The sequence below is a fragment of the Electrona antarctica genome (assembly GCF_951216825.1).
Source record: "Electrona antarctica genome assembly, chromosome: 11".
Classification (NCBI taxonomy): domain Eukaryota; kingdom Metazoa; phylum Chordata; class Actinopteri; order Myctophiformes; family Myctophidae; genus Electrona; species Electrona antarctica.
In genome coordinates, this window is record NC_136792.1 from 32,674,419 (window position 1) to 32,701,498 (window position 27,080).

A 27,080-nucleotide genomic window follows, 5' to 3' on the forward strand; every position below is an offset into this window, starting at 1 on the left:
GCTGAGCAGGAAAACCCTGAATGTAAAAATACCACTGAAAGTAATCAGAGTACAAAAAGTACCAAAAACCCAGGCAGGGAGCCTCTAACATGCAATTTACCAAAAATGGTTATAAACCTTTTAAATTATTAAGTTAAGAATTAGCTTTAACAGGAATACTTTTTAGGAGAATGATCAGTATCTAAATAATACCTTAAGTAGGAAATACTTTTAGAAATGTTTAAATACCCAAAAGATGAATAATTGAATCCACAAGAAATAATATAATGTCCAGTCAGGAGCTTCAATGTTTGAGCCAGTTCATTTCGATTTGGAGAGCAGGACAGATCCACATACAGCCACATTACAAAAAGTCTCTCTCCGTGTCACAAAATGGACACGGTTAATATAGCATATTGTAATCAGATAGAAAGCTACACAGAGCTATGTGTCAAACAGCCAAGAGATGTACTCACAATCACATCCTGCCCAAACCAGGAAGCATAATGCATGGGAAATGCAGTTTAAGGGTACAGTAGCTTGTAGTTCATAGCTGAATCGAATAACATGTTTTTACAACAGGGGCAGTTAATAAACGGGAAACAAAACAATTTCTATCTACACGCTGGCTGGAAAATCAGTGGGACACAGGGCACATGGCACAAGAAAAATACAGGCCATAGGGCACATGTGCGTGCGTGTGTGCGTGCGTGCGTGCGTGCGTGCGTGCGTGCGTGCGTGCGTGCGTGCCTGCGTGCATGCGTGCGTGCGTGTGTGTGCTGCTCCTCAGAGTGTCTCAGAGAGGCTTTCAAATTTGTTATTGTCAGTAGTAGTAAGAGAATCTCATTATATTATCCTCAACTGTTGAATAATTTGAATAAAGGAGGATGTTACTCTATTCATTACAAGTCTGCATTTGCATTGTGGAGAAACAGTGTACCTGTATATCTAGGCATAGATTTAGTTTGTTCAATCTGGCTTGTGCATATCTTTGTGTTTGTGTTTGTGTTTGTGTTTGTGTTTGTGTTTGTGTTTGTGTTTGTGTTTGTGTGCCTGTGCGTGTGCATTTGACTGTGTCTTTGGTTGTGTAAGAGCTTGTGTCTGGTGCATATGTTTGTGTTTGTGTTTGTGTTTGTGTTTGTGTTTGTGTTTGTGTTTGTGTGTGTGTGTGTGTCTGTGCGTGTGCATTTGCCTGTGTCTTTGGTTGTGTAAGAGCTTGTGTCTGGTATTGTCTCTGTGGCTTGAAGAAAACCAGTGACAGGAAACCAATTACACAGGAAAATAAAAGTGAGAAACCTTCAACACAAAAACAATCAAAGACATGTTGGCCTGTTTGTGTCTGTATGACTGTGTTCAACGCTTGACCTGTTCGTGTCAATGACACCTAGGTCTGTCACAATTATTACATAATCGGCTGATCCCAATTATTTGACATATTCTCAATTATTTTTCATAATCATCATAATTGTTTCCATATTGAAAACAATTTAAGTAAAAAAGGAAATAATCTTTTTTTCACAAAGCCTTAAAGGCAAACAGGAAAGTAATAGTTATTGATATATGTTCCAATGTTTAAAGCCAAATAAACAGCTAAATGGATAATCGTTACCTGATATTTTGTGATCGTGACAGCCTTATGTATGACTGTGTTGAATGCTTGACCTGTTTATGTCAGTGACACTCTCCGAGCGCTGACCCAGAGTCCTACAACAGCAACACTGTGGATGACAAGTCAAATATAACAGTGGACTGTAGGACTTTTGGAAACAAGGATTTCTGAACATTTCCAAGCATTTTTTGCATATCTTTCACATGTCCAGGGGGGCACAGAACGAAGTATTGTCTGGGGCTGAAACTAGACTTTACTGGAATACTTGCATTAACTTATTGTATTAAGTGAATGGACGTTCAACGCACTAGCCACTTTTGGAATCTTTTTTTCACCACAAGCTCTATTCTGACCGCTCCCAGCTACAATGGGTGTCCTAAATCATGATAAATCACAATAACCTTTAACCTCATTTCACCTCATTTAAACAAAATATGGGTGAGCCAATGTAATTTACTATTTGCACAACTTAAATACAGTATTTTGTGAACCACATTTAATGTGGACCTGCCAGTGCTACTATTAAACACGTGCACGTACTGTTTGCATTGGAATGGCAGAATTAGCCAAGCACTTAGTTTATATTGGTTTTTTAATGAAATTGTGCTGACTTAGCATCATCGGTGAATGTCGGTTTAAGTCCGGCTGTATTTGTGAAAACAGACGAGGAGTTCTGGGTTAATGATGTGTTTGTATAGCAGGAGAGAGAGAAGAGAGAAACACAAATATGGACAGAGAGAGAAGCAGTACACTACAGTACAGTATAGAAGTATAGATACTACTGGTTAAAATATTGCTATTTTCATTATATTTGAAATATTGTAGGTGGTTAAATACTTTTTTCCCTTCCTAGAAATGTAGTGGAGTCAAAAGTACTATATTTGTCTTACATTTGTAGTGGAGTGAAAGTCACAAAGTAGCCTATCCAAATACAAATACTCAAGTAAAGTACACTACAGATACTCAAAAGAATGTACTCAAGTACAGCACTGAAGTAAATTGGACTTCATGAAGAGAAGTGACTGCTAGATAAGAGAGGTGAAGGAAGTTCCAGGAATGTTTTCCACTGCAGGGCAAAGTGGAGCCAGTGGTTATTGGGACTTAAAGTTATTTTATGGTTAACTGTTGATTTACACTACTGGAATGTCTTTGAAGTGTACAGTTATAGGTGAACGTGCATGTTGTGTGTATACGCTTGTGCTTGCAGTACAAGAATACACGTGTACTGTAATATCTGGCTTTCTTTTGCTCTTTACCCCCTTGTACTCCCCAATGTAGTCGTTAAGCCAGTTATTTCCTCCCCACACACATTTCTGTGTTACTTCTGTTGTCACTACTGTTGTAGCGTGCGTGCGTGCGTGCGTGTGTGCGTGCGTGCGTGTCTCACACCCCTGGATAAAAGAAGGGACAAAATACAGACCCCTGGGAGACCCCAGTCAAGAAGGTATATAAGGTTTAAGTGGTTACGGGAAGTTTAAATGGTTTGAGACCATGTTTAAAGGCTGTGTTGTAATACTGTAGATGTCAGTGGTTAGGGTGAGTGCCTTGGTGTCACCTTCCCTCCCATCGGAGTGATCTGAACGCTCCACGAATAATACAAAATAAAATCCAGACGTGTATAACTTATAGTTCTCTATAGAACACTCACATTTTTGATTGCTGGGGTGAACGTGTCTGTTTTCACTGTTTGATTTAAGACCTAGTTGTTTTGATTTGTTATTTCCTCTACAACGTGTTTTTGCAAAGTCAGAAGGGCAAGCATAAACAGTTACTGGGAGTTATGTGTGTTGGCTGTTTTCTTCTTTTTTTAAACTTGTGCTTATTATGAAATGCTTGCTGTCACTCACAGGGAGTATTTGATTAAAATGTAGAGAGAGGAAGAACGGTCTACAATTCCCGAGAGTGTACAAATGGAACCAAATTAACCCGTAGGGATTAGGAACCATTAGGTTCCATTTGTAGTAAGGTTCAAGGTTGGACTTTATTGTTACATCTTGTGTACAGGTACATAAGAGTCAAACTTATTTTTGTTTGGCTTCCTTACAGACAATGCAGCGCCGCAGCGGCATAACATTCAAAACTACAAAAACACAGCAAACTAGAAAAAGTGCCCTTCTGGGCACAGGTCTCCACCAGGAGGATAGGACTGTGTGAGATGTTTGGCAAAATGTTTAGGAGTAATATAAACATGTTTGCCTTTGATGGCAATTGGATGATTTGAGGCATTTTGTTCCAAAAATGTGTTTTGCAAAAATCAACCTGTTGGTGGCGCTATAACAGGCCAATGTGAAAAGGGTGGGATATATTCCTCAGCCTAGTAAGAAAATGTGTGAAAGATTTCACGTAAATTGCATGCTGTGTTCATGATTTGAGGCTTTTGTTCAAAACGGGGCAATCTTGCAAACTGTGAAAGCCAATTATAGCCAATTAGGATGGAATATGAAATATCGGACAGATCCGACTTGAGCACATGACCATAGAGATACTGTGTAACGATTTGTGAGATTTTTGGACAGAATCTGGAGGAGTAATATCAAAAAATGTGTTTTACAAAAGTCGGCCTCCTGGTGGCGCTATAAAAGGCAGATGCAGAAAATGCAGGTCAAAGGTTTGTCCTTGGCCTCTAGGGAGTGTGCATGCAACGTTTCACGCAGATCGGTGCAGTTTTAGGTAAACAATGTGAAAAGCTGCCTCATGGTGGCGCTATAACAGGCCGTTCTGGAAAATGCGGGGCAGAGGTTCATCGTTGGCATCCAGGGAGTGTGTGTGCAAAGTTTGGCATCGACCGGGTTAACGGTGCCGGAGATTAGCTGGTAACAGACGGACGGAAGGACGGACGGACGGACACACACACGGACGGACACACACACACACACACGGACGGAGTGCAAAACATACTCTCTCCCCATGCCTTCGGCCTGGTGGAGACAACAAAGGGACAGAATAAAGAGTGCAAGAAAGAGCAATCAAGGAGTAGAGAAATAGTAACATATGCATGTTTCCCTGTGGTATGAACAGTTTCACAGTAGGTATATGTTCCATATATACAACACAGTTTAGTTAGAAGGTGCAATAGGCTACAGGATTATAACCAGTAAGACGTCTTACTGGTGCACGCATCCGCCTGGGTGATGGCAGACAGTCTGCTAGGCGAGTGCTGGCGCTTTGGCATGGGGGGTCAGATCAACATATGGAATGAATTCTGTACTTGCTATTTATGGAGCGTGTCTTGAGTGTACAGGGTTTGATGAGGTCAGATCAACATAATGGAATGTCAGAACAGGTCAGCTCCATATATGGAGATCTATGGGTGGCAGGGTTTGATGAGGGCCCAGGTATGGCCGGGCCTTAAGTTTCGGGCCTGTTGAGAACCGGCTGCACTAATAACTTTGGGGCGGGCCCGTCTAGAGTTTGAATGGACAGGTATCAGTCGAAAGGGAGACATCAAAGAGGAAGGACAGGTGGGGTATGATCAACATATGGATTGTCAGAACAGGTCTGCTCCATATATGGAGTTGGAAGCGTGACCATATATGGAGGTGTGATGTCATGCGGCGTGACCATATATGGAGGTGTGACGTGACACGCGGAAATGCAGGTTTTTGCGACCAAAGGTCGCAGTTAACTATGAAACCTTGCGTTTTTGACACCTAACCCACAATCCCTGTCACTCTCTCCCCATCACTCCCCGTCACTCACCTCAGGCAAGCCCCCAGGTCATCGTGACATCACGTGACATCAGCCCCTGTCTTGAGTGTGGTGTCTTGAGTCATGTGTCCTATGTGCTGTATCCTGTATCCTGTGTCTTGCTTGGGTCCTGTATAGATTCTGAGGATCTGAGATCTCGCCGAGCAGGTAGTCGCGATCCCCCACATAACCTCTTCGGATTCTTCATATGGTTCACTAAATGCGTGTCATGATGACGATGCCATCCAACTAGATACATATCACCATGACGATGCCAGGCGTGTATATCCATATATAAGGTTTCTACACTAGTCTGATGTCAGCGCCGGTTATCACTGTTGTCTCCATACATGGAGCTATACAGTAGGTTGTCTCCATATATGGAGCTCTAGTTGAAATAACGAAGGCTTTCACCTAGAGCTCCATATGGAGACAACCTATATCTGATTCCCCCCATGCCAAAGCGCCAGCGCTCGCCCAGCACTCAAAATTCCCATACATGGGGAAAGCCCCATATATGGTGCCCAGGTCTCGTGCCCAGGTCTAGTGATGCGAGGTCACGTGCGCACCCAGGCGTCCTACTGGTAATAGTAAATGCGACCTATGGTCGCAATAATAGTATAGTAGGCTATAGTAGTTGGGGTCCCAGAGAAAGAACAATGGGATATCTAATGGGAGTCTGTGGCCTAGCTAATACCTCAAACGGGTTATCAAACGGGTGGTCCTTTAAATGAAAACGTTTGAGAAACACTGTGCTAAAGTTCAAGTCTAATTATTCTGCTATGAGATACACCTCTTATGTCTAACAAACAAAGTGGAGTAAATAAGAACATAATAAAGCGCCCACTTCTTTGGAGCTGTGGGAGAAAAACGTTTGGAGGAAACAGTTACCATACAGATTCCGGTAATAATTTGGCATATTGGCTCTTATACTGAAGTTGTGAAATTCTGTCATTCTTGTCCAGAGCTACAGTTTTAAGCTATGAATGCCACCGCGCCTCTGTCTCCAAAATGAACATGGTTTTCATTTATCCCATGTGCCATAAACTTGTTAAGGCAAACTAGATACACTCTCAACTCCAGGCCCACATGTTCTTGGTCAGTTTTTCCACTTTCTGTTTTCCCTTAAGGTTGTTTTTCCTTGTCTTTTAATTTGTCTATATATTGTAATCTATTTCATTCTTCCTGGTCACCAGAGGCTGGACTAAACACGTTGATATCCTGCTTTGTGCATGCACAGGTCAAGTGTTTAATCTCAACAGTTACATGTGATCAGGGATGGCCTTTAGCCATGGTGTATAGGCTACTCAATATAAACCCACATCACACCATCCTGAAAGATGTCTCTCCTGGCAGGTAATCTGCTAATGCAGGTTCAATCAAAGAAAGACAATGCCTGAGGCCTACCATTGCGTGGCACATCTATGCACAAAATGTCTATGTTCACAGGCTTCTGTGTGCGGCCTATGAGGGCATCTGAGCATGTGCGTGTACAAGTCTTACACCATATGCGTTTGGGAAACCCAGCCATTAGCCTTTCACTAGAAGTCCTGCATGATTGGAGCTATATGCTGTGTCCTTCCGACATAAAATCTTAGTGTTTTGCCAATTATTTGGGGACCCACTTGCAATATCCTCACAGCACAGCTCACCAGTGGGCCACAGGTTGGGAATCGCTGACCTAGCCTTGTGGGTCTTCACGTGGTGGATTCCGGCAGCACTGGCCCTGATGCAAGCCAGAGGTCTGCAAATCTTCCCAGATCCAGCACACCCTTTACTTAGCTTGCATTAGTATATAAGCATTACCCTCTTGAATCTTGAATGTTATTCTGTTGCATTCTGTAGCAATTTCCCCACTTCTGATTATTTGCACAATTGAATAGCTCCATTATTCCGTTTCTTTTATGGTTTTACTTTTAACCACACAATAAGGTCTGTGGAGCCGAGGGCTATTGGAACCAATGGCTTTTTGATAGTAGTATGGCAGGACCCCATATTGATATACAGTATTTGGCCACAAATTCCGCATCTGAAAATATTTTGTGCCAGAGACCCCCACAAGAGATGATTTGTGATGGATAAAGTGGTCCAAGCTAATAGAAACGGCAGGCTTTCTTTTCCTGAAAAGTTGCAATGCAAAAGTTGAAGCCATCGTTCTCACGATAATAAAAAATCTAATTATATTTTAAAACAAATCTTGTTTAAAAATAATCTGCCTAATGATGATGTCACTGGTGGACGGGTGTCCGAACTGCCCAAAGCCCTCCTATGAGACACAGACTGAGTAGGAAAGAATGGTGGTGTTTTATCATGAACATTAGTGAGGACCAATTATATGAAGAGATGTTGAAAAGTGGTGAAGTGGTCCTTTAACATTTATTTTGCTGGGGACTCCCCTGGAACCCTCTCAATGAACCCCTGGGGGTCCCCAGACCCCTCTTTGAGAACAACTGATATAAGCTACTCTGGTCAGTTGGCCAGTCAGTCAGTCTGTCCGTCAGTCCAACAGTTTCAAGCGGAGACTGAGAGTAGGTTGCAGCTTATCACGCAGTATACACGCTTGTCAGTTTTTGTGTTTCAAAAACCTGAAATGTTGCTTTGATAAATCCTTGGCTAGCAAACACAGTGTTTGCGGAGTTGTGTAAACAATGTTTATCACCTACATAAACAAGGAAACACACACAAAGCTGGTGTGGTCTGCAGATGTTGTAAAGATCGTTTGAGGGGTACCAAGGCCAAACACTAACACCAAAACTCTTTGGTGTTAGTGCTTTGGGCAGAGATATTCATGGGTAATCACTGATTTATTAGACGTGTATGTATGCATGCTTGTGAGGAAACACACACACACACACACACACACACACACACACACACACACACACACACACACACACACACACACACACACACACACACACACACACACGCACACGCACTCACACACACACACACACACACACACACACACTAGTGCTAATTTGTGTTGAGTTTTATTCATGCAGATTCCTGAACCTCTCTGCCCTTGTGACTCATAAGTCTGCCATGGATGTGATGAACACATCAGAGTATAGCCTAGAGTTTATACAGTATAAACTGGGGTGGGACATACAAGTTCAATAATAATATGCAATACAATTATTATTTGGACTCCAAATTAAGTGTATGGCCCCTGGCACAAGATGCATCATCACATATTCCAAAAGGTTTCTATCAAAGGCCATTGACGCCAAGAAAGTTATCTGAGAAAGCCTGTGACTCTCAGCACTATTCAGTTCAAAACAGCATCTGTCGTTGTTTCACTTATACGTTCTGTTCTGGTCTTTGGTGTTGTGTTTTGCCCTGCTATGTTTAGCTCTGGTCTGGACTCTGGACTGTTCTGTCCAAGCTCTACTTTAATTGGTTAGATGTTGTTTGATTTGGTTTCCTTCAGTAATCATATGATTTTCTTATGTAGTGATAATGCAGAATGAGGTGTCCCGATATTGGAATAGTGGTGGTGTACTGCAAACTGCACACTAGCCACGGGCAAGAGGACAGCAGTTTCAATCACGAAGACATCTCTGTTAACTTGTTATACTACGTTCATCCCTCTACCTCAGTGGTTTTCAGCCTGCTTCATATCAAAGTCCATTATTTATTCGGCATTTGAGCCACGGACCTGATGAGATTTAGCCTCGCAGACCCAAAACTAAAGAATATTTTGTTGTCGTTGGATAAGATTTTGTCCACAATTCCATATGCTGTATTGATTAAGAGAGATAACAGGGAAAACGTTGATCAAAATAACAATTCTTCTACATGTCCTAATTGTGTAGACTGTAAATTGAGAGTTATGTGTCCATTTGGTAAAGGTTACTAACTCATCATTTAGCTGGGGACCACCTGGAACCCCTTGATGGACCACTGGTGGTCCTCGGACCACTGGTTGAAAACCACTGCTCTGGCTCAAACAATCACCACTCACCGTCCGTACCATGCGGGGCCACACCGGGCAGTGTTGCCAAGGTCCCCATAGTGTGTTAGCATCAAACAGAGTTAGCATGTTGTGCACACCTGCATCTGCACCCTACTGACACTAGGACGAGTCCTGTGCGTGCATGTGCGGCTGTGCAAACGTGTGAGTGTGCGTGTGTGCATTTGTGTGTATATATGACCTCATTTCCATGAAAAGATCTACACGCGGCGCTGGTCCCGACTCCCGAAAATACTCTCGCATCTGCAATCTTATCTGAATGACTTGTTTAAATGGGTGAATGATTAAGCACCTACAGTAACTTAGCCTATAACCTTGCAAATAGGCTTTGCTTGTCATTGTCACTTGTGGTCGTGCATGTCCATTTATGCCTTTTATAAAATGTTTTCACATTTATTATTTATTAGTTTTATAGCTTTTATGAGTGAATATAATTATGTTTACAGTAGATGCCTGTCAGCCGGTAAGACTTCTCCGTAGGTCTACGATGGAACAAACGGGTGTAGACAAATCCTACATGTCCTCAGACCAGACCTGAGATCTGAGCACGCCGAACCTTCAGGTCAAAGTCACAATAGACTTTAAATCCTGGCAATTGCGGTGATCTTGGCGTACGCCCATCATTTGGTCTGCGCAACTTTGATAAATGAGGGCCGGTCTCTATGAACAGCACTCCATTTTGCTTTGGCTGTTTCTGCCTCAGAATCCGTCCTCTGTCCGTCTTCAGTTGCGGTTCCAACGCTTTTAATTGATAGGACAACTTGTTGGGATGGTGTCTGTCTCACAGCAGGGAATTTGTCCTGTCCCTTACAGACTTTAGGGGTCATTCTCTCCTGCATGTGGACTAGTATATTTTTTCCCTTTCCTTTTCCTGAAGTAGTTCCTTGGGACTTGCTTTATCCCACATCGAGCTCGCTTTGATCCTCCCTGATGAACCGTCTTATCAGGCTGTGCCTCTGATCCATCTGATGATAGCTAACTGTGTCTGGTTCACCTCGTATGGTCAACTCCTGCTGTTCAAGGTTCAAGGTTAGCTTTATTGTCCCTTGCGGGAAAATGGTTTGCAGCCAGGTAATAGTAGAAATACACACATCAAACGACATTCAAAACACTAATTCTAAAAGACAAAATGCTATAAGAACAGGGCAGAGACAGAGACAGAGAATTCATAACATTCAATGGACCATATGCAGACCGCGGCCATCTGTGCTAACAATTGCTTTCTATCCTCAAAGTGTTTGTTTCATAAAAATCCACTGTAGACATTATTATGAGTTACTTTCTGTCCTTGCAGGTGATTCTTTTTCTAAGTGTTGCAGTTTGGAAGTGCTCGTTAGATATCACTCAACTGCCCTGCGTACCACCTGTTTTCAATTTGGATGTTGCTTTACTGAAAACAAGTGCTTCCAAACTCTGATGGCAAGATGGCCACGGTCTGCAAATGGTCAATAGTAGCAGCGTCAGCAAAAAGTGCATTAGTGGGCAATCTGTGCAAAGAGGCAAGAATAAAGTGCTGGGGCTCCATGGGAAGAAACATGCAAGAAACATGCACTAAGTACAGTAAGTGAGAAGGTTATGGTGGACCACTATCTCTTTCTGTCACTCCATCTTCAGATTGAACTAAATACACACTTGTCAGGCTGTTTCTTTATGACAATGTTCCCACCCATCACCCAGCTTCTGTCTGCCTTCCACGTGCCAGATCTTTATCTCTGTCCCCTGTCTTGAACACATGATGCTTTGCAGTCATACTGCCCTTTCTGCTGTTCTTTTGCTTGCATGCACATGTGGTTGGCCTTATGATAATCATATGTCTGACACAGAGACATATGAAGAGTTTGGGCATATTCACTGTACTCACATGGCTCCTCACTCGCTGACAGCCCTAAGATGAGGTCAATGGGGAGCCTAGGATGGCTGCCATGTACATATATAAAGTAAGGAGTGTATCCAGTTGAGTCATGGCGGGTATAGTTCAAGGCGTGTGTCATGGTGTCTACATAATATGTAGACACTGGCAGATGCTGGCATGAATATATTATATTCATGCCAGCGGGACCAGAGTACCCAGAATATCCATCAGGGTCCTATCAAACCTCTCTGTGGTTCCATTACCCTGAGGAGGCTGTGTGTGTGGGTCTTGTGATTTTCCACAGCTCCTTCACCAATAGTCCATAGGCCAGGGACAAAGGGACAATGTGATTTTTGTATTGCTGCATGTCTGTAGTTTATGAAATGATGTGATAGCAATGTCAAAATGGCATGCTCATTACTTGTTTTCGGCCCTTTTATTCTGCCATCAAAGTATAGGTTTTCTGGGGTGCCGAGTTGATTTATGAGGTGACTGAAGCAATTCAAGTGCAGTGTCAAAGGTCAATGCCAAGGTCATTTTGGATCCAAAATGTCCTATAATACTATAAACCGTCTTGGACTTCTTTTGATCATGTTTTCACCTGTTATCCTCTGATCCTGAAGCCGTAGATTAACTCACAGGTTGTGGAAGAGCGCCCTCTATTGTAAACATTGACAACACCACATGATGTAGTATATAGATGTCAATGGCGGTCTGTGCGTTGGATTTGAAATGACGTCTATAGACATCATTGACAGTCAATGATATTGAACTATGCAACCTCTTCCTCATCAGAATCCTGTTCAACTGTAGGCATTGAATCTTCCTCGGGTGCTTGGTTTGTATAAGTTCTGGAGTTTGCAGAGGTCTGTACATCTCAACCCATTGCTGAGACAACTGCAGTTAGGAAGCTTGCATTCTCGTGAACTCAAGGACTACATCTGGTGCAGGGGCTGTGTGCATCCACTGAATTGCTAACTGTCCACCATCAACAGTTGTCCATCCACTCTGTATGGGATCTGGTGTAGGCTAGCGGATCTAGTTCACGTCACTGGAGGTGATCCCAGACAGGTACCAGCTACAAGTGAGCTGCTGCACTTGGTCAATGAGCTCTGTTGAAACATCCAAAGTCTGGCCAAGTTGTTTGAACATCTCCTGCAAATCTGGGTTTTTCTTCAGTAACCTTCAGTGCATTCAGATTTCCATGACCAGCAAAGGCACTCCTGTAAATATGTGACAGACTCTGGCAGAGGTTCTCTCCCAAACCAAGGCCTCAAACCGTGTACGTTTTTGTGTACGTGTGTGTGTGTGTGTGTGTGTGTGTGTGTGTGTGTGTGTGTGTGTGTGTGCGTGCGTGCGTGCGTGCGTGCGTGCGTGCGTGCGTGCGTGCGTGCGTGCGTGCGTGCGTGCGTGCGTGCGTGCGTGCGTGCGTGCGTGCGTGCGTGCGTGCGTGCGTGCGTGCGTGCGTGCGTGCGTGCGTGTGCACGTGCGTGTGTGCCTGTGCGTGTGTGTGTGTGCGTGCGGTCTTCATTTACTCGTTTATTACATATTTTCCTTAGTTGCGTTGTGTGCTGGGATACAACCTTGAGTTTGAGAGTTCCTGACTCTTCAAAGTAATGTCTAAATGGTTTATGGCCTCATAAACCCATAATGATGATGTTTAATTCAGAAGTTTAAGATGTACCCTGTTTCAGAGAGGCAGGTATTGTGGATTTTCCCGGTATGGCTACGAGAAGTATAATTCAGCATGTCTGTTATTCTATTATGATGTTTGGCATGTCCATTCATGGTACAAACATCAGAAATGTGCATAAAAGTGAATAATTTTGGAGTTTAGATGACAATGAATTATATGATTTTGCATAATCACATTATACCCCTAAAATCCTATTCAGCTGCCCTTCTGTAACTGCTATCACACATTTTATCACTCCTGGATGTCAGACGAACAAAATTATACCACACATGTCTTTTAGTGGAAAAGATATTTCATCCGGCCCAAGGACTACAAGGCACTTGCAACATTGTATGTCCCACCCCAGTTTATACTGTATAAACTCTAGGCTATATTCTGATGTGTTCATCACATCCATGTCAGACTTATGAGTCACAAGGGCATCTGCATGAATAAAACTCAAAACAAATTAGCACGTGTGTGTGTGTGTGTGTGTGTGTGTGTGTGTGTGTGTGTGTGTGTGTGTGTGTGTGTGTGTGTGTGTGTGTGTGTGTGTGTTCATCACAACCATGCATACATACACGTCTAATAAATCAGTGATTACCCATGAATATCTCTGCCCAAAGCAAGTTGCAACATTGATCTGCGTGAATTTTGACCTGCATGTTCTGAATCACTGCTTTGGTCTTCTCACGCATCATACAATCAATGCAGACAAGTTCCATTGAGACACAAGTGTGGACACTGACGAGGGGAGCTCTAAAAACTGCAGTGGTAATATTCCTGCGTCAGCATTGCCCACGTCATGTTTTTATATCATGGAATCTCCTGGGCCAATACGTGAGAATGTGTGCTCAAAACCCAGATGCTAAAAAGTACAGCATGTCTTCAAGAGACAAGAAAGTGGCCAAAACACTGCCTTCTTCAGGGTATGATAATTACCCATTATTGACGTGTCTGTTTTTGCTCGACATTAAATATCTTCGCTGAAAATAGCAAGCTCATTGTGAGCTTGTAGATCTGCTATTTTCTGCACTAAGTTTCCCCACAATACTGATGCTGGGGCTGAAGTATTTTCCTGTTGAGCAGTGGGTTCATGCGTGCATGAACCCACGCATGCACAACACACACACACACACACACACACACACACGCACACGCACGCGCGCGCGCACACACACACACACACACACACACACACACACACACACACACACACACACACACACACACACACACACACACACACACACACATCATTGTGCCTAACATGCTCAAGATTCAAGATTTTAACATTGTCCCTTCACTGTCACAAGACATGTTTTTTCTTTGTGTTGTGTTTTGTTTTGTTCTGTTGTGTAACTTTGTAAGGTGGATTGATTGTATAAGGTTTAATTCAATTGAAATTGAAATGAAACCACATGCGCATGCACACAAACAAACACACACACACACACACACACACACACACACACACACACACACACACACACACACACACACACACACACACACACACACACTCACACACATTCCCTCATCTATCTTAGATCAGAGCCTGCTTTACTCATCAGTGCCGAGACAAAGAGTGACTTTGTTTGGTGTAATGTTGTGGTGGAGGCAGGCACCATATCACATCCTGGACCCCGTCAGAGGGAAGAAGACCAATGACTTCGGCCTGGGGTCTGAACTCATAAAAGAACTCTAATCCAACCCCAGGAGATGGAAGACTATGTGGGCGAGTGTTACTAATCACAGCGGTCCTGACTGTGTGTGTGTGTGTGTGTGTGTGTGTGTGTGTGTGTGTGTGTGTGTGTGTGTGTGTGTGTGTGTGTTTGCGCGCTCGCATGCACGCGCGCGTGTTGTGTGTGTGTGTGTGCCAACTAGTGTGCCTCCTACCACCTACTCAGATAACAAACACAGACGCACGACTCTGAAACAGATGCCTTCTGTTGATTCAGTCGGAACAACAGGGCTCAGTTGAACTTTACCCTCTTGTGCCCTTTGCCATTGTTCTTATGTCACAGTGATGGGTGAGGGGGACGGGGTGAACAACAGCTATAGGAAAGGTTTTCAGGCATATCGCCAAAAGCACGCCAACAGACAGTTACAACTTTAACTCTGAGAGTGGATCCGTAACGGTTAAATGAACACAGAGTGGGAAAGCATCTGTGTCATTTTAGATTTTTGCGATATACAAACTTACAGCGTGTCACTTTGTGCCGCACTACTGATTTAACTACTGATTTAAGAAGGCATTGTAGACTCTGCCCGAGGTCTCAATGGCTTTAATAAAATAATACTTAGTAACAGATTAAAAGGACTGATGTGAAATACTTGTGTTGTTGCTGCAGTCGTGAACCAGGAGGGCCAGCCTCTGATGGAGGGGAAGCTGAAGGAGAAGCAGGTCCGCTGGAAGTTCATCAAACGCTGGAAAACACGCTACTTCACACTGGCTGGAAACCAGCTGCTCTTCAGGAAAGCCAAATCAGTACGTGTCCTCTTATCCTGCATACCCACGCACGGCACATACACTCACACACACACACTCGCACGCACACACGTGCGCACACCATACATACAGCCACCACAACACAAAAGAAAACACACTACCACATGTCGGGGGGGAAACTTGATATGTGTTGTTTTTCGGGAAATGTAAAAGAAATAAAACCTGTGTTCCCATGGATACAATGTTAGTATTTAGTCACAAGCACTTGTTTTGGTTTTTTTGGTTAAATATCGATAAACCCACAAACCTAACCTCTTTCAAAATAATTTCACTTAACAATCTTGTATGACAAAGTAGTATCATTTACAACAAAATAAAAAGGTGAAATAAGGAGATTACAATACGTTACCTGTATACATTTTATACCATATACATTACCATGTCCTTCTAACAAAAAGCCCTAGAGATAATTCTCATTCATGTTTTCCGTTTCCACATCCATTCAAGCATGATGAAATACTGTTTGAAACAGTGATACGCTATAATATCTCATGAGGGACTACACTCAAGATGTACAGTACAGTTCTCTGACCCCCAGCATGGAGCCCTGAGGGGCTCCCAAGGACCAGGTGTTGATGCTGCAACAGCATGAGTCACTCTGCCCTTCTATAAACTCTTCACATTCATATTTAATAGTAGCAAAAACAGAAAAAGAAGTGTGTGTGTGTGTGTGTGTGTGTGTGTGTGTGTGTGTGTGTGTGTGTGTGTGTGTGTTTATGAGTGATCTGAAGAGAGTGCTCCATTGGGCTTCAACTGTACTTTGTTGACCCCTCCCTCTTCTCTGTTCTGTATAGTAGTGAGTGACTCTGAGGTCTCAGAAAGTGTGAGGTCATTGAACATAATAATTCAGCAAAAAGATTTACTGCGTAGAGAGAAAAAGGTTGCTTAACCAAGGCCGTGGATGCAAAACAAGTGTCCGAGACAACCTGATGTGCCTTACCTGGTAAATGAACAGCATAGGAACTATGCTTGTCACAATTTTTCTAATCCACCATTCGATGTGACTTTCGTTTTTACGGTCAAGATTATTTCCAGCACTGACGGCTATATCATTCATTATTCATTTAGGCTATTGAGTCTTGATAAGTAACATTTATTTGAATAATAACATTTATAACAAGTCGAATCCAGAATTGCGTTGTTGTTTTTCTTCCCAAAACAACAAATTCATGAAAGAGATCTGGCTCTATTTTATTCTGGCATCATTTGGGAGCAAGTGGGCCTGTGCCACTCAATCTTGAAGTGTGCTTACCTTGTCTCAAAACAAGATACAAAACATTTTATACCACTCTGCTACCAAGGAAATTTGACTATACCTCTGTGGGTGTGTTTGTGTACTCACTGTATCTGTCTGTGTGTTATACAGTACAGTATGCATACTGATGTGTGTTTCTGTGTATGTGCTTGTATTGTTTGACGACGGTCTGTACAGTATGCATCTGTGCCCGAGCACACGTGCCTGTGACTGTGTATTTAGTGGCAGTCATCCGTATTTTGAAACCAAGAGACCAGCTCATTACTTTAATTGTATTTTTGCCAAATAGGAGGAAATGAGAGCATCATTCTGTTCTTCATAATACCATGTGTATCATCTCTCAAAGTCCAGGGAGAGAGACTCAACATCTGACTGAGAAATCTCTTGAGACAGTTGAGGCATTTGGCAAGACCCAAACCTGTGTGAATATATTCCCGTGAGGCAGAGGAATTCTACGAACAGAAGGAAATATTTTTAGGTTTATTGGGAAGCCATGATAGAACGGATGTCTTCCTCTTTCTCTGCTCCAAACAATAGCCTTTGTGTTCCCTACCCAGATGGTAATATGTTCCTCTCTTGCAAAGGCCACAAATTGGACCAACTCTGTCTCTCACTCCCCACGTTTGGTCTGCCAAAGGGTCTTGTGGAGATGTTACGAAAGATCTATTCATAATGGGGAACCAAGAATAGTTATTTACTCAGTATTCCATGACGCAGCAACTGAAGCACTGAAACTCTTCTTTGTTTGTTTATGTATTTTTTTTGTGGCTTTCGCCTTTATTTTATATTTTTTATGGAGGGACAGACAGTAGGCTGACAGGAAATGGGGAGAGAGATGGGGGGAAGACATGCAGTAAAGGCTGTCGGGATCGCGAGTCGAACCCGCGGCACACTGCCAGACTAGATTACCAGCCAAGGTGCCTGGACCATTGAGCCATGGCCCAGGCCTGTATTTTGTATTTTTTAACCTGCACTATAAAATGTGTAGAAATTGACCGAAATGGACCCTTATATTTCTGTACATTCTTAGAATGAATTAACTGAGTGGTATTGAAGAAAAGCTATTGGTTGTCTTGTCACCATTTATTAACAGTACAGTTACAGTATGTTAACAAAATTCCTTCTCTTACAGAATAAAAGAGAATTGAAAATTGGTAACAAAATAAATATGAATAAAAGGTAGTTACTAGTTAATAACATGTAATCGTTGTAACAGTGAAAGAGATTATCTGGGGAGATACCAAGTGATGTACAGTAAGGTAGTTCTCAAAGTGGTCCTTAACCCATTCTGGGCGGGAACCCCTTTTGGTGTTGTTGTTGTTGGTGTTATACTTTAGCTAATGACAAATCCGTGGTACAAGGTATTTTCAGATGGGGGTCCGCAGCTAAATACATATTGATTTGGGGATCCTTGACATGAACAAGTTTGAGAACCTCTGCTTTAGTAGATGATTCCTCAGCCCAACCGTGTTCCCCGTAATTGAGACCAGACAAAGCACACAGTGCCAAACTACCTCAGGGCCAAAACCTCAATGTTTGGCAAGTACTCTCATTCCATATGAAATGCCTTGTAGATAGACATAATGTGAATGAGGGAGAAATGAGCCTCTACATGTTTCATCAAATGTTGCATTATTGGAGCATGGCCATTGGCCACTGTCATATATCCCAATAACATGAACCCATATTCCTGTGTTGAAACCTGAATTTGATATTGTACATTCTCAACGGTATTATGTAGTATGATGGTGTTACGTGCCAAATGTATTGTTTGCTTGTTATATGCTTGTTTCAGCAAGTTACACAATCATGCAATGGAGTACAAATCAAGCTTAAAGGTATATTCAGTGATTTTACTTAATTCAAATATCACTTATTTTTTCTTTTTTTCTGGATAATCCTCCCTACTATAGAGTGTGCTGACCATATAAGGAGTTCCTCCCTGTCCCCAGTGAGCCCCTGGGGTCAAAAAACCCTAGTTTCAGTTTTGGTGGCGGGTGGCAAAGCCTTCATCCAATCAGGATGAGAGGGGCCTTCCTCCAATCATGATCGAGTGGGGGCGGGCCTTGGTGCACATGCTGTTGGCCTGTTGCACTTCCCCCCACTGTAGAGCGTGCATGTGCACATTTTGTTACCGGGGCGGACTGGGTGGTTTTCCAAATCACCCAAATCACTGAATGCTCCTTTAAATCAACATATGTTAACGTTTCTGCCGAAAGGTAAACAAACAGCTTGAGCTAATGCTAATACCAGTTAAGACGCCATGAGGGCAGATCAACATATCTGCCTGGGTGACGGCAGACTGCTGGGCGAGCACTGGTGCTTTGGCATGGGGAGTCAGATCAACATATCTGCCTGGGTGACGGCAGACTGCTGGGCGAGCACTGGTGCTTTGGCATGGGGAGTCAGATCAACATATCTGCCTGAGTGACGGCAGACTGCTGGGCGAGCACTGGTGCTTTAGCATGGGGAGTCAGATCAACATATGGAATGAATTCTGTACTGGCCATATATGGAGCGTGTCTTGAGTGTACAGTGTATAATATGGTCAGATCAACATATGAAATGTCAGAACAGGAAGGACAGGTGGGGAAGGATCTCCATATTTTTTCTTTTTGTTTTTAGTTGCTCGCTCTGTCGGTCTGTCGGTCCATGTGTCCGTGCCCAGTGGCCTTTTCCTCTAATGTCACCATTAGGCCAAAATGTCCACTTCACATATTGTAACCCCAAACATATCTTGATAATTACTTGGTGGATTGCCATGGAATTTTCTGTGCCCCTTCATACCCCCCAAATGATGGGGGGCTGATTTGGCACTGGGCTTTCTCATACGACACTAAGATCTGTGTCACAGATGTATTTGTAGTCCTACCCAAGGGTTCTCCTTCTCCCCTCTCCAAAGCTCATCAGACACAGTGGTTGTCTTGTTGAAAGTTCATGGCCAGATGGATTAATTTTTTTTAACTAGAAAACTGGATTAGGGACTTTTTGGGCTGCCTTAAACTGTACAAATTAAAGTTTAGTATGGGTGGGAGGCCGGATAGGTTTTATAATCATTGCTTTGAGCAGACCACCCTTTGAATGTGTGATCACCTGTGTGAATGTTGTTGTTTTTTACAGTTGACAGTGGTGGTGATATGTGATGTTCCATGCATGATGATGGTTGTTTTTCACAGTAGGAGGTATTCGTTATGTTTGTGTTGTGTGTTGTATTGAAATATAATCGAAAAGCGAAGATAATATGGCTTGCCCTATCCCTTGTTTATTTTGTTGTGCAGGTCAGAATCATGCACTATTGTTTTGTGTGCCATGCTTCTCAATAAAATAATTATATATTGACATCGAACACAAGTTTACGTACACAAAAATATCTTCCTTGAAATCCCCCCCAATTTTCAAGCTAATTGTGTTAGTTTAAACTCTGCTTATCATTATTATACACGACTTTGGGTTTGATGTCAAATGTCTCTGGCTTATTTAGCTGCCAGAGAGTAGTCAGCCATGAAACATGACGAGTGTTGTGTGATCCATGGCTACACCAGTGGCAGCCTAGAGGTCCACTCTACAGTGGGGTTTTTTACCCCACTCATCACTACCACAGCCTAGAGGGGGACAGCATGCCCCTATCCACATCAATGGTGTGGAGGTGGAGTGTGTCACCAGCTTCAAATTTCTGGGGGTCCACATATCGGAAGACCTTTCCTGGACCCAAAATACATCCTCCCTAATAAAGAAGGCTCACCAGCGTCTCTTTTTCCTGCAGAGATTGAGGAAAGTCAAACTTTCCCACCAGACTCTGGAAAACATCTACCGCTGTACCATCAAAAGTACACTCACCTACTGCATTACAGCTTGGTACGGAAACTGTACTGTTGCGGAGCAGAAATCACTGCAGAGGGTGGTGAAAACTGCGCAGCGTATCATAGGCTCTTCACTGCCAACAATAGAGTCCATCTACAAGCAGCGCTGCCGGTCTAAGGCCCTTAGTATCATTAAGGATGCCTCCCACCCCAACAACAGACTGTTCCACCCCTCCCATTCACAGAGGTGAAAGGGCTACAGATGCCTCAACCACCAGATCCAGAAACAGCTTCTTCCCCTCAGTCATTATTCTCTTGAACTCTTTAACCAAATGATAGTCTGTCCGTCTGCCCTCTGACAATATGAACTCCTACTGACTGTACATAAACTGTATTTTTCTTACTGTTTTTACTCTTGCCAATACTAACAACTTTTGCATTATGATTACCCTTTTGTATTGCATTTGGATTGATGCCAACAGATTAACTTCGTTGTCCAATGACAAAATAAAATCCATCCATCCATCCATCTCTACAGTGGGGTTTTTACCTCCCTCATCACTACCACAGCCTAGAGGTCCACTCTACAGTGGGGTTTTTACCTCCCTCATCACGACCACACGGATATCGACGGCTAGTCGGCTACCAAAGTCGGCAACGACCGAACATGCTCAGTTCTTCATCAATAGAGCAACAAAGTCCTGACGTCACTGTCAGTAGAGGGGGCCAGTCCACAGATTTGTGTACTTTTTATTTGCATTGAAATCCCAATAGGGGGATTTTAGATCTCTTCATATAAGAACTGTGTTTGAAAAATAAACCAATCATCCCGGCCTTTTCACTCATATGGATATGAAGCATCGACTGAAGGTGGAAATGTACAAATATACCCAAAGAGTAACACAATAAGCACTAGAAACGAGTCAAACAACCCAGAGACTACATTTCCGGGTAGGCGGGGTGGCTGCAGCTGCCCGTCGCACAACAGAAACTGACATGTTAATTCATTTTTTTTAAATTCTTTTTTATTGATATTTAATGTTTTGTGGTTACTACGAGTCGAGTCACTGCCAGCTGAGTTTACGTCAACGAGGAATCTCAGGAATGCAATGTGTTGACAGCTGGCCGTGACGTATATTAGCAGCGACATTGCTTTCATACCCTTGTAGTTTCAAGGCTTTTGCGGCCACATTAATTCCATTTTCTCCAAAAACTGGCTGTATCAAATATGAATGGACATCATTAACGACGCACAGCCACCCCCCTGACAGAAAGGCCGGGATGATCGGTTTATTTTTCAAACACAGTTAGGGGATTTCAATGCAAATAAAAAAATACATGAACCTGTGGACTGGCGCCCTCTACTGAAAGTGACGTCAGTCTTCGGTGCTCTATGGGTTCTGACTCGTTGGCACGGCAATATCGACGGCAAACGGCGGCAGCTTGCCGGCAGGAGATGCTTTCCAATTCCTTTCGTGGCCGAGTCGGGTCTGTATCGGCGCGGTTGAGAGCTGGCTTAACATACCAGGCATAGGCAGACCAGAGGTGTCACTAAAAATACTACTAAAAGGAATGTTGCGCAGTATGACTTTAACACTGAGTTTAGGCCGTCCTTAGACAAGCTCTCAGTCGCTCCCAGTCATCCTGGTTCTCCATACATCTGGCCAGTTTGTTGGTATTTTGCACTCCTGCGTCGTTCTTGAGCACAGTACATGTATGTTAGTGTGGGATGTCCTCGTGATTGATGCCCATATGTTGGTTAACTTAATTGGTTCCCACAGCACCAATTTGCTGGCTGGCAGTTCTTGATGCCTTTGGCAGTGTCCTGCTAGTCTCATTCTCCTGGCTGCTATTTTCTGGCACACCCTTGGTATTCCTTCATACAGAATCTTGTTGGTAACATGTACACTCTTGCTGACATCCTGGCGTAGCACCCATCTAGAGACTTCTGCAGGGTTGACTTCAGGTTCCAGCATTCACTGCCGTGTAGAAGAACAGACTCCACAATTGCGTAGAAGAAGCTGAGTAGATTTCACAGGGGAGGTTGGAGGTTGGAGGTCCATACACTGGTCATGCCGTTCAGGGCCCTCCATGCAAGTGCCTTCCTCACTTTCAGATCTTGTTCGATTGAGTTGACCCATGAGCCCATGTACTTGAAGTCCTTGATTTAGTGTAAATATAAAGTATTCACCAAGGACAGTGACAGAGCTTGGCGGTTCTTCATGTTTGAGTGAGTGAGCACGTCATCCTGACGTCACATTGAACTGTGTGAATGTAGCCTGGGTACAGTGTAGCCACTGTGGCTGACCACACTCAAACCCTCAGCGAGCTAGCCAGGAGGGGGTACAGATGTGGTGGCCCTGGCTTTTCAATACAACACGCACGCATGCACGCACGCACGCACCACACACATCCACATGCACACATAATTCTACACCTTGTGGGGTAAATCAGTCTTTGGTGTGCTCCAGGGTTTGGGATTTTGCCATTTGAAAGGAAGCAGAGACAATAAAGTGCTGTCTGAATTATCTTCATGTTCTCTCAACCCCAGCTGTGATTAAAACCAGCACATACTGTTCTCAGCATTCGGAGAGTAGTCTAACTGCAGGTCAGGAAAGCAGGCTTGCAGTTAGCAGATTAAATTCCCAACACTGCCTGTGAGAATATGATCATGAACAAATAATGAGTATATGGCCTCAGCAGTCACAGTGGAGGTGCCTTTGAGCAAGGCATTCTAACTACTCCGGTTCCTAAACTTTATTTCCTGGAGCCCCCCTTCTTAGATCTGAAAAAATCTGGGACACCACAAGTGTGTGAGCTAGTACACACAGGCATGCATAGGCACACACACACACTCAGACATGAAAGCACGCAATTGTTTTTCATACATGTTAAGAACTTAAGCCCTTATCGTACAATGAATACATTATGTTCAAGATGTAGATGTGCTATCTTTGTCACTTTATTATTATTATTTTTTTGAAGAAATGTTGACTATTATCAACTGTAACAACATTATGAAATGCCAAAAAAGGATGCCAGGTTGAAAGTGGTTACATTTTACAGTTTTATTAATGTTGGAATGATTTCACATTGAAAACATGCAGGCAGTTATATTGTATGATTTTGTTTAAAATCTTGGTCTTCCTCCAAACAGACAAGGCCTCGCGCACCCCTTCTGAACATTGGGGAGGGGTGTTGAAAATGAGCATCAACTCTCAGCAACCTTTCCGTGAATAGATATAGATTTACAATATAAAAAACTGTACAGTCCTCTTGTATGTTAACGGTGCGACTGTAGTGTACACATGGAACCAGCGTCCATTTGCTTCCATTTGTACACTCAGAAGTGATGGAGGTCCTTGAAATTAAGATGTGAGTAAAGGGTCTTGAAAGGGACAAGATAACACTAGCAAAACAGTTATAGTTCATAATGAAAATGTTCCGATCCAGTTCTGAACTTATTCAACACCATAATTCAACACCATATATGACCACAATTTTCGAGGGGGGGAAAAAGGTTAATTCTTAGACATATATAAGCATATTGACTCTTTTTTTTTGTATTTCTGAAAACAGAACATCAGGAAAATGCATGTGCAGTAAATGTGTGGTGTCTTGATATTTGTATCATTGTACAATAATGATCAAATATCTTCCATATACCTAATTGATCAATTTCCCTGTCAGATTCAGTTCCGTACACGTTATTTTAGTTTAGTCTTGTTACATTGAACAGACGTCCCAACGTCCACTCTTCCATTTCACAACAACATGATGTGTGACAATTACTAATGTGTGAGTGTGTCTCAGGAGATGCTGCGTTGAGACCTGCCTCACATGCTTGTGTGTGTGTGTGTGTGTGTGTGTGTGTGCGTGCGTGCGTGCGTGCGTGCGTGCGTGCGTGCGTGCGTGCGTGCGTGCGTGCGTGCGTGGGTGGGTGCGTGGGTGGGTGGGTGCGTGCTTGTTTGTTTAAGCTTCCCACCTGCAGAGCCAAAGAGCATATTAACCACTTAATCTCTAGTGTTAGAGAAACAGACTTGAGTTATAACTGTACTTTGACTGTTTTTTCTGTCTACACCAAATCTCTTCGCCATTAATCTACAAGCTCACAGTGTGTTAACACGTTGTGAGCTTGTAGATCAGCTATTTTTAGAGCGTTCCACCAGAATAGGCGTGCTGGGGTTAAGTGGTTAAAAGGGGTCAAAGTACATTATGAGTGACTATTAGTCCAGTGTGTTACGCTGACAAACTTAGCTCTCTTCCATATATAGTGAAGTTCACTGACAGTTAGAGAAGAACTGCATCACACTCAAAGTGGAGTCCGAGGACCCCCTGGGGTCCTTGAAAGGGTTTCAGGTAGTTCCAGCAAAATGAGATAAATACAGCATCACAATCAGTTGAACCTCTTGAACCCCATTTCGGCTATTAAAACGTAGCAGATCTACAAGCTCACAACGCATCGTGTAGATCTGCTATTTTATTATTCTTTTCTCACAAAAAATGACAGATAGTGAAAAACAGAACTACAATTAAGGAATAACTTACCGTAGGAACCTTTATTATTCTATGTCTTGTCTGTTTCTTGAACGGTAAGCAAAGCAAAGCGAAGTTACTATATTTACCCAGGGTAACTGGACTAAGCATCAGATACTTGTTTACAGCCAGGCCCTGCTCATAGAACATTTCATGGTAGTGGTTCAATGCCTTGCTCAAGGGCACTTAAGCGGTGGTAATTTTAACGTGCCGGTCCGGGGATATGAACTGGCGACCTTCCGGTATCAAGACCGCTCCGCAAACCGTTCGGCCACCGCTGCCACATCATCATGGACGTCATGGACGCAAAACAAATTTCAGTGCAAGCTGACAATAAAGTTGTATCGTATCGTATCGTATCGTATCGTATCGTATCGTATCGTATCGTATCGTATCGTATCGTATCGTATCGTCCCTGCCACAAAATCTTTTCAAATCGAGGTCCGAAGCCTAAATTACATTGGGTGAAACCATTCTCGAACCACGGCTATAGAGTTCTGAAAGCATGGCAGCGTTTCCATGCTTGACTAACCCTGTTAGGATTAGGCGTAACCAAAGAGTTGGGTGCCTCTTGTCTCCTTGTTGCTTATTATGTAATGCTCACATTTGTCATGGATTATTACTTTTGTGGAGTCCAACTGTGGCCAACAGGAAAAGCACGCCTTTTAGATTTTTCTTTTAGTTTTTATCACCAAATCCTCATAGTTTTTTTGTTCTCTCAGGCGAGGAAAGGTATTGGTCTATTTCAAGTGAAAAGTACAGAGCCGATCCAGGTCAACTATACCAATTCTAAGTTGGGTCTGATGACCTCCAGGGGTCCTTGAGGGGCTATAGGTGGTCCCCAGCTAAATGACAGTGACATGATAGTTTGGAACCAAATGGAACATTATGGGTTTGTAGGCTAACTCTAGCACTGAGGGTTTTTACATGTTAGATTGGGCTCCCAGAGATAAAATAAAAGATCTGACGCCTAACTTGACCTAATGTGTAAATATTAAATAGGGTAAACACATGCATAAAGTGAGTGTCAAATTTAATGTTTAATGCAATCAGATAGGACTTTTCGACTTCTTGCCGCTCAGTAGGCGTTCCCACATAAATTCCGGGTATGATGATGATGTCACACTCATACCCTCTAGTGATAGTTATCATTCATAATAGTGTTTTTTCTGTTTTTTAAGTGGTGCAACCACTTCCTTAAGTGACTATGTGGGTGGCTGGGTGGCTGGGTGGGTGGCTGGCTGGGTGCGTCTGAGCACGAAAACAGCATGGTTGTTTTTCACCACCTGTGCGCAACCTAACACACACACACAAACACACACGCACATATTAATTGTATATATGGTGATTTTGGGTGTGCCAGTACAGTACAGTACAGTACAGTACAGTACAGTACAGTACAGTACAGTACAGTACAGTACAGTACAGTACAGTACAGTACAGTACAGTACAGTACAGGGACCCCCACACGGTAACTCTGTCATTTCTCAACCGTTTCGGACGCGGGTCGGCTCGCCGGAATCAGGCCGGCACCCTGGGTGCGATCCTGAACTTTCAAGTTGCACCTCACCTCACCTTCACACCTTCATGCCCCCTTAGTTGTCCTACAGAAACAGTCAAAATGCTTCTATGAATTCTCTGTCTATTTTTTTTTAAGTGACTCTACTTCTGTCCACAGAAAGATGAAGTGGATGACATTCCCATTGAGCTGAGCAAAGTTCAAAGCGTCAAGGTCAGTCAAATCCAGTATATCATTGCTGCAAGAAACCTTGTATCTCTATTAGAGTCATTTATGTGATGTGTGATTGTTCTGGTATCAATTGCCTGCTATATGAATTTGGTATTTTCTTGATTGTTTGATTGTGTAATTAATATAATTTGATGGGTTTGAATAGAGGTCTCCTCCATCCTTGGAATGGAATGATTTGTGGCTTCAGGGCAGGGTAAGGGGTGATAAGTAATGGGCGACACCCTCCTGACAAGGACAAGGTGAGACAGGGAAGCGTCACAGTTTGTTGACCGCAGGCTCTTTTTTAGTTTTTTTAAGATTCAAGTTCATTTTTATGTGACGGAGTAACGTCAGAAATACATAATCATTTGTTTGACACAACTTTCAGATCTCTGTGATTGAGTGGGGGTGGTGTTGCAGTCTTTTGTTGAATACCTGCGTCTCTTTTTGTTTGACCAACAGTGCCAGTG

At 43.0% G+C, this 27,080-nt stretch overlaps 1 protein-coding gene across 1 annotated transcript in view; it reads left to right on the forward strand.

The window, feature by feature from the left end:
- veph1 (ventricular zone expressed PH domain-containing 1) overlaps positions 1 to 27,080 on the forward strand; it is a 143,889-nt gene that overhangs the window by 115,648 nt on the left and 1,161 nt on the right. Inside the window, exons 15-16 of the mRNA XM_079513815.1 lie at positions 15,133 to 15,269; positions 26,560 to 26,613. Coding sequence (XP_079369941.1) covers positions 15,133 to 15,269; positions 26,560 to 26,613 — 191 coding nt within the window. The remainder of the gene's footprint in view (positions 1 to 15,132; positions 15,270 to 26,559; positions 26,614 to 27,080) is intronic.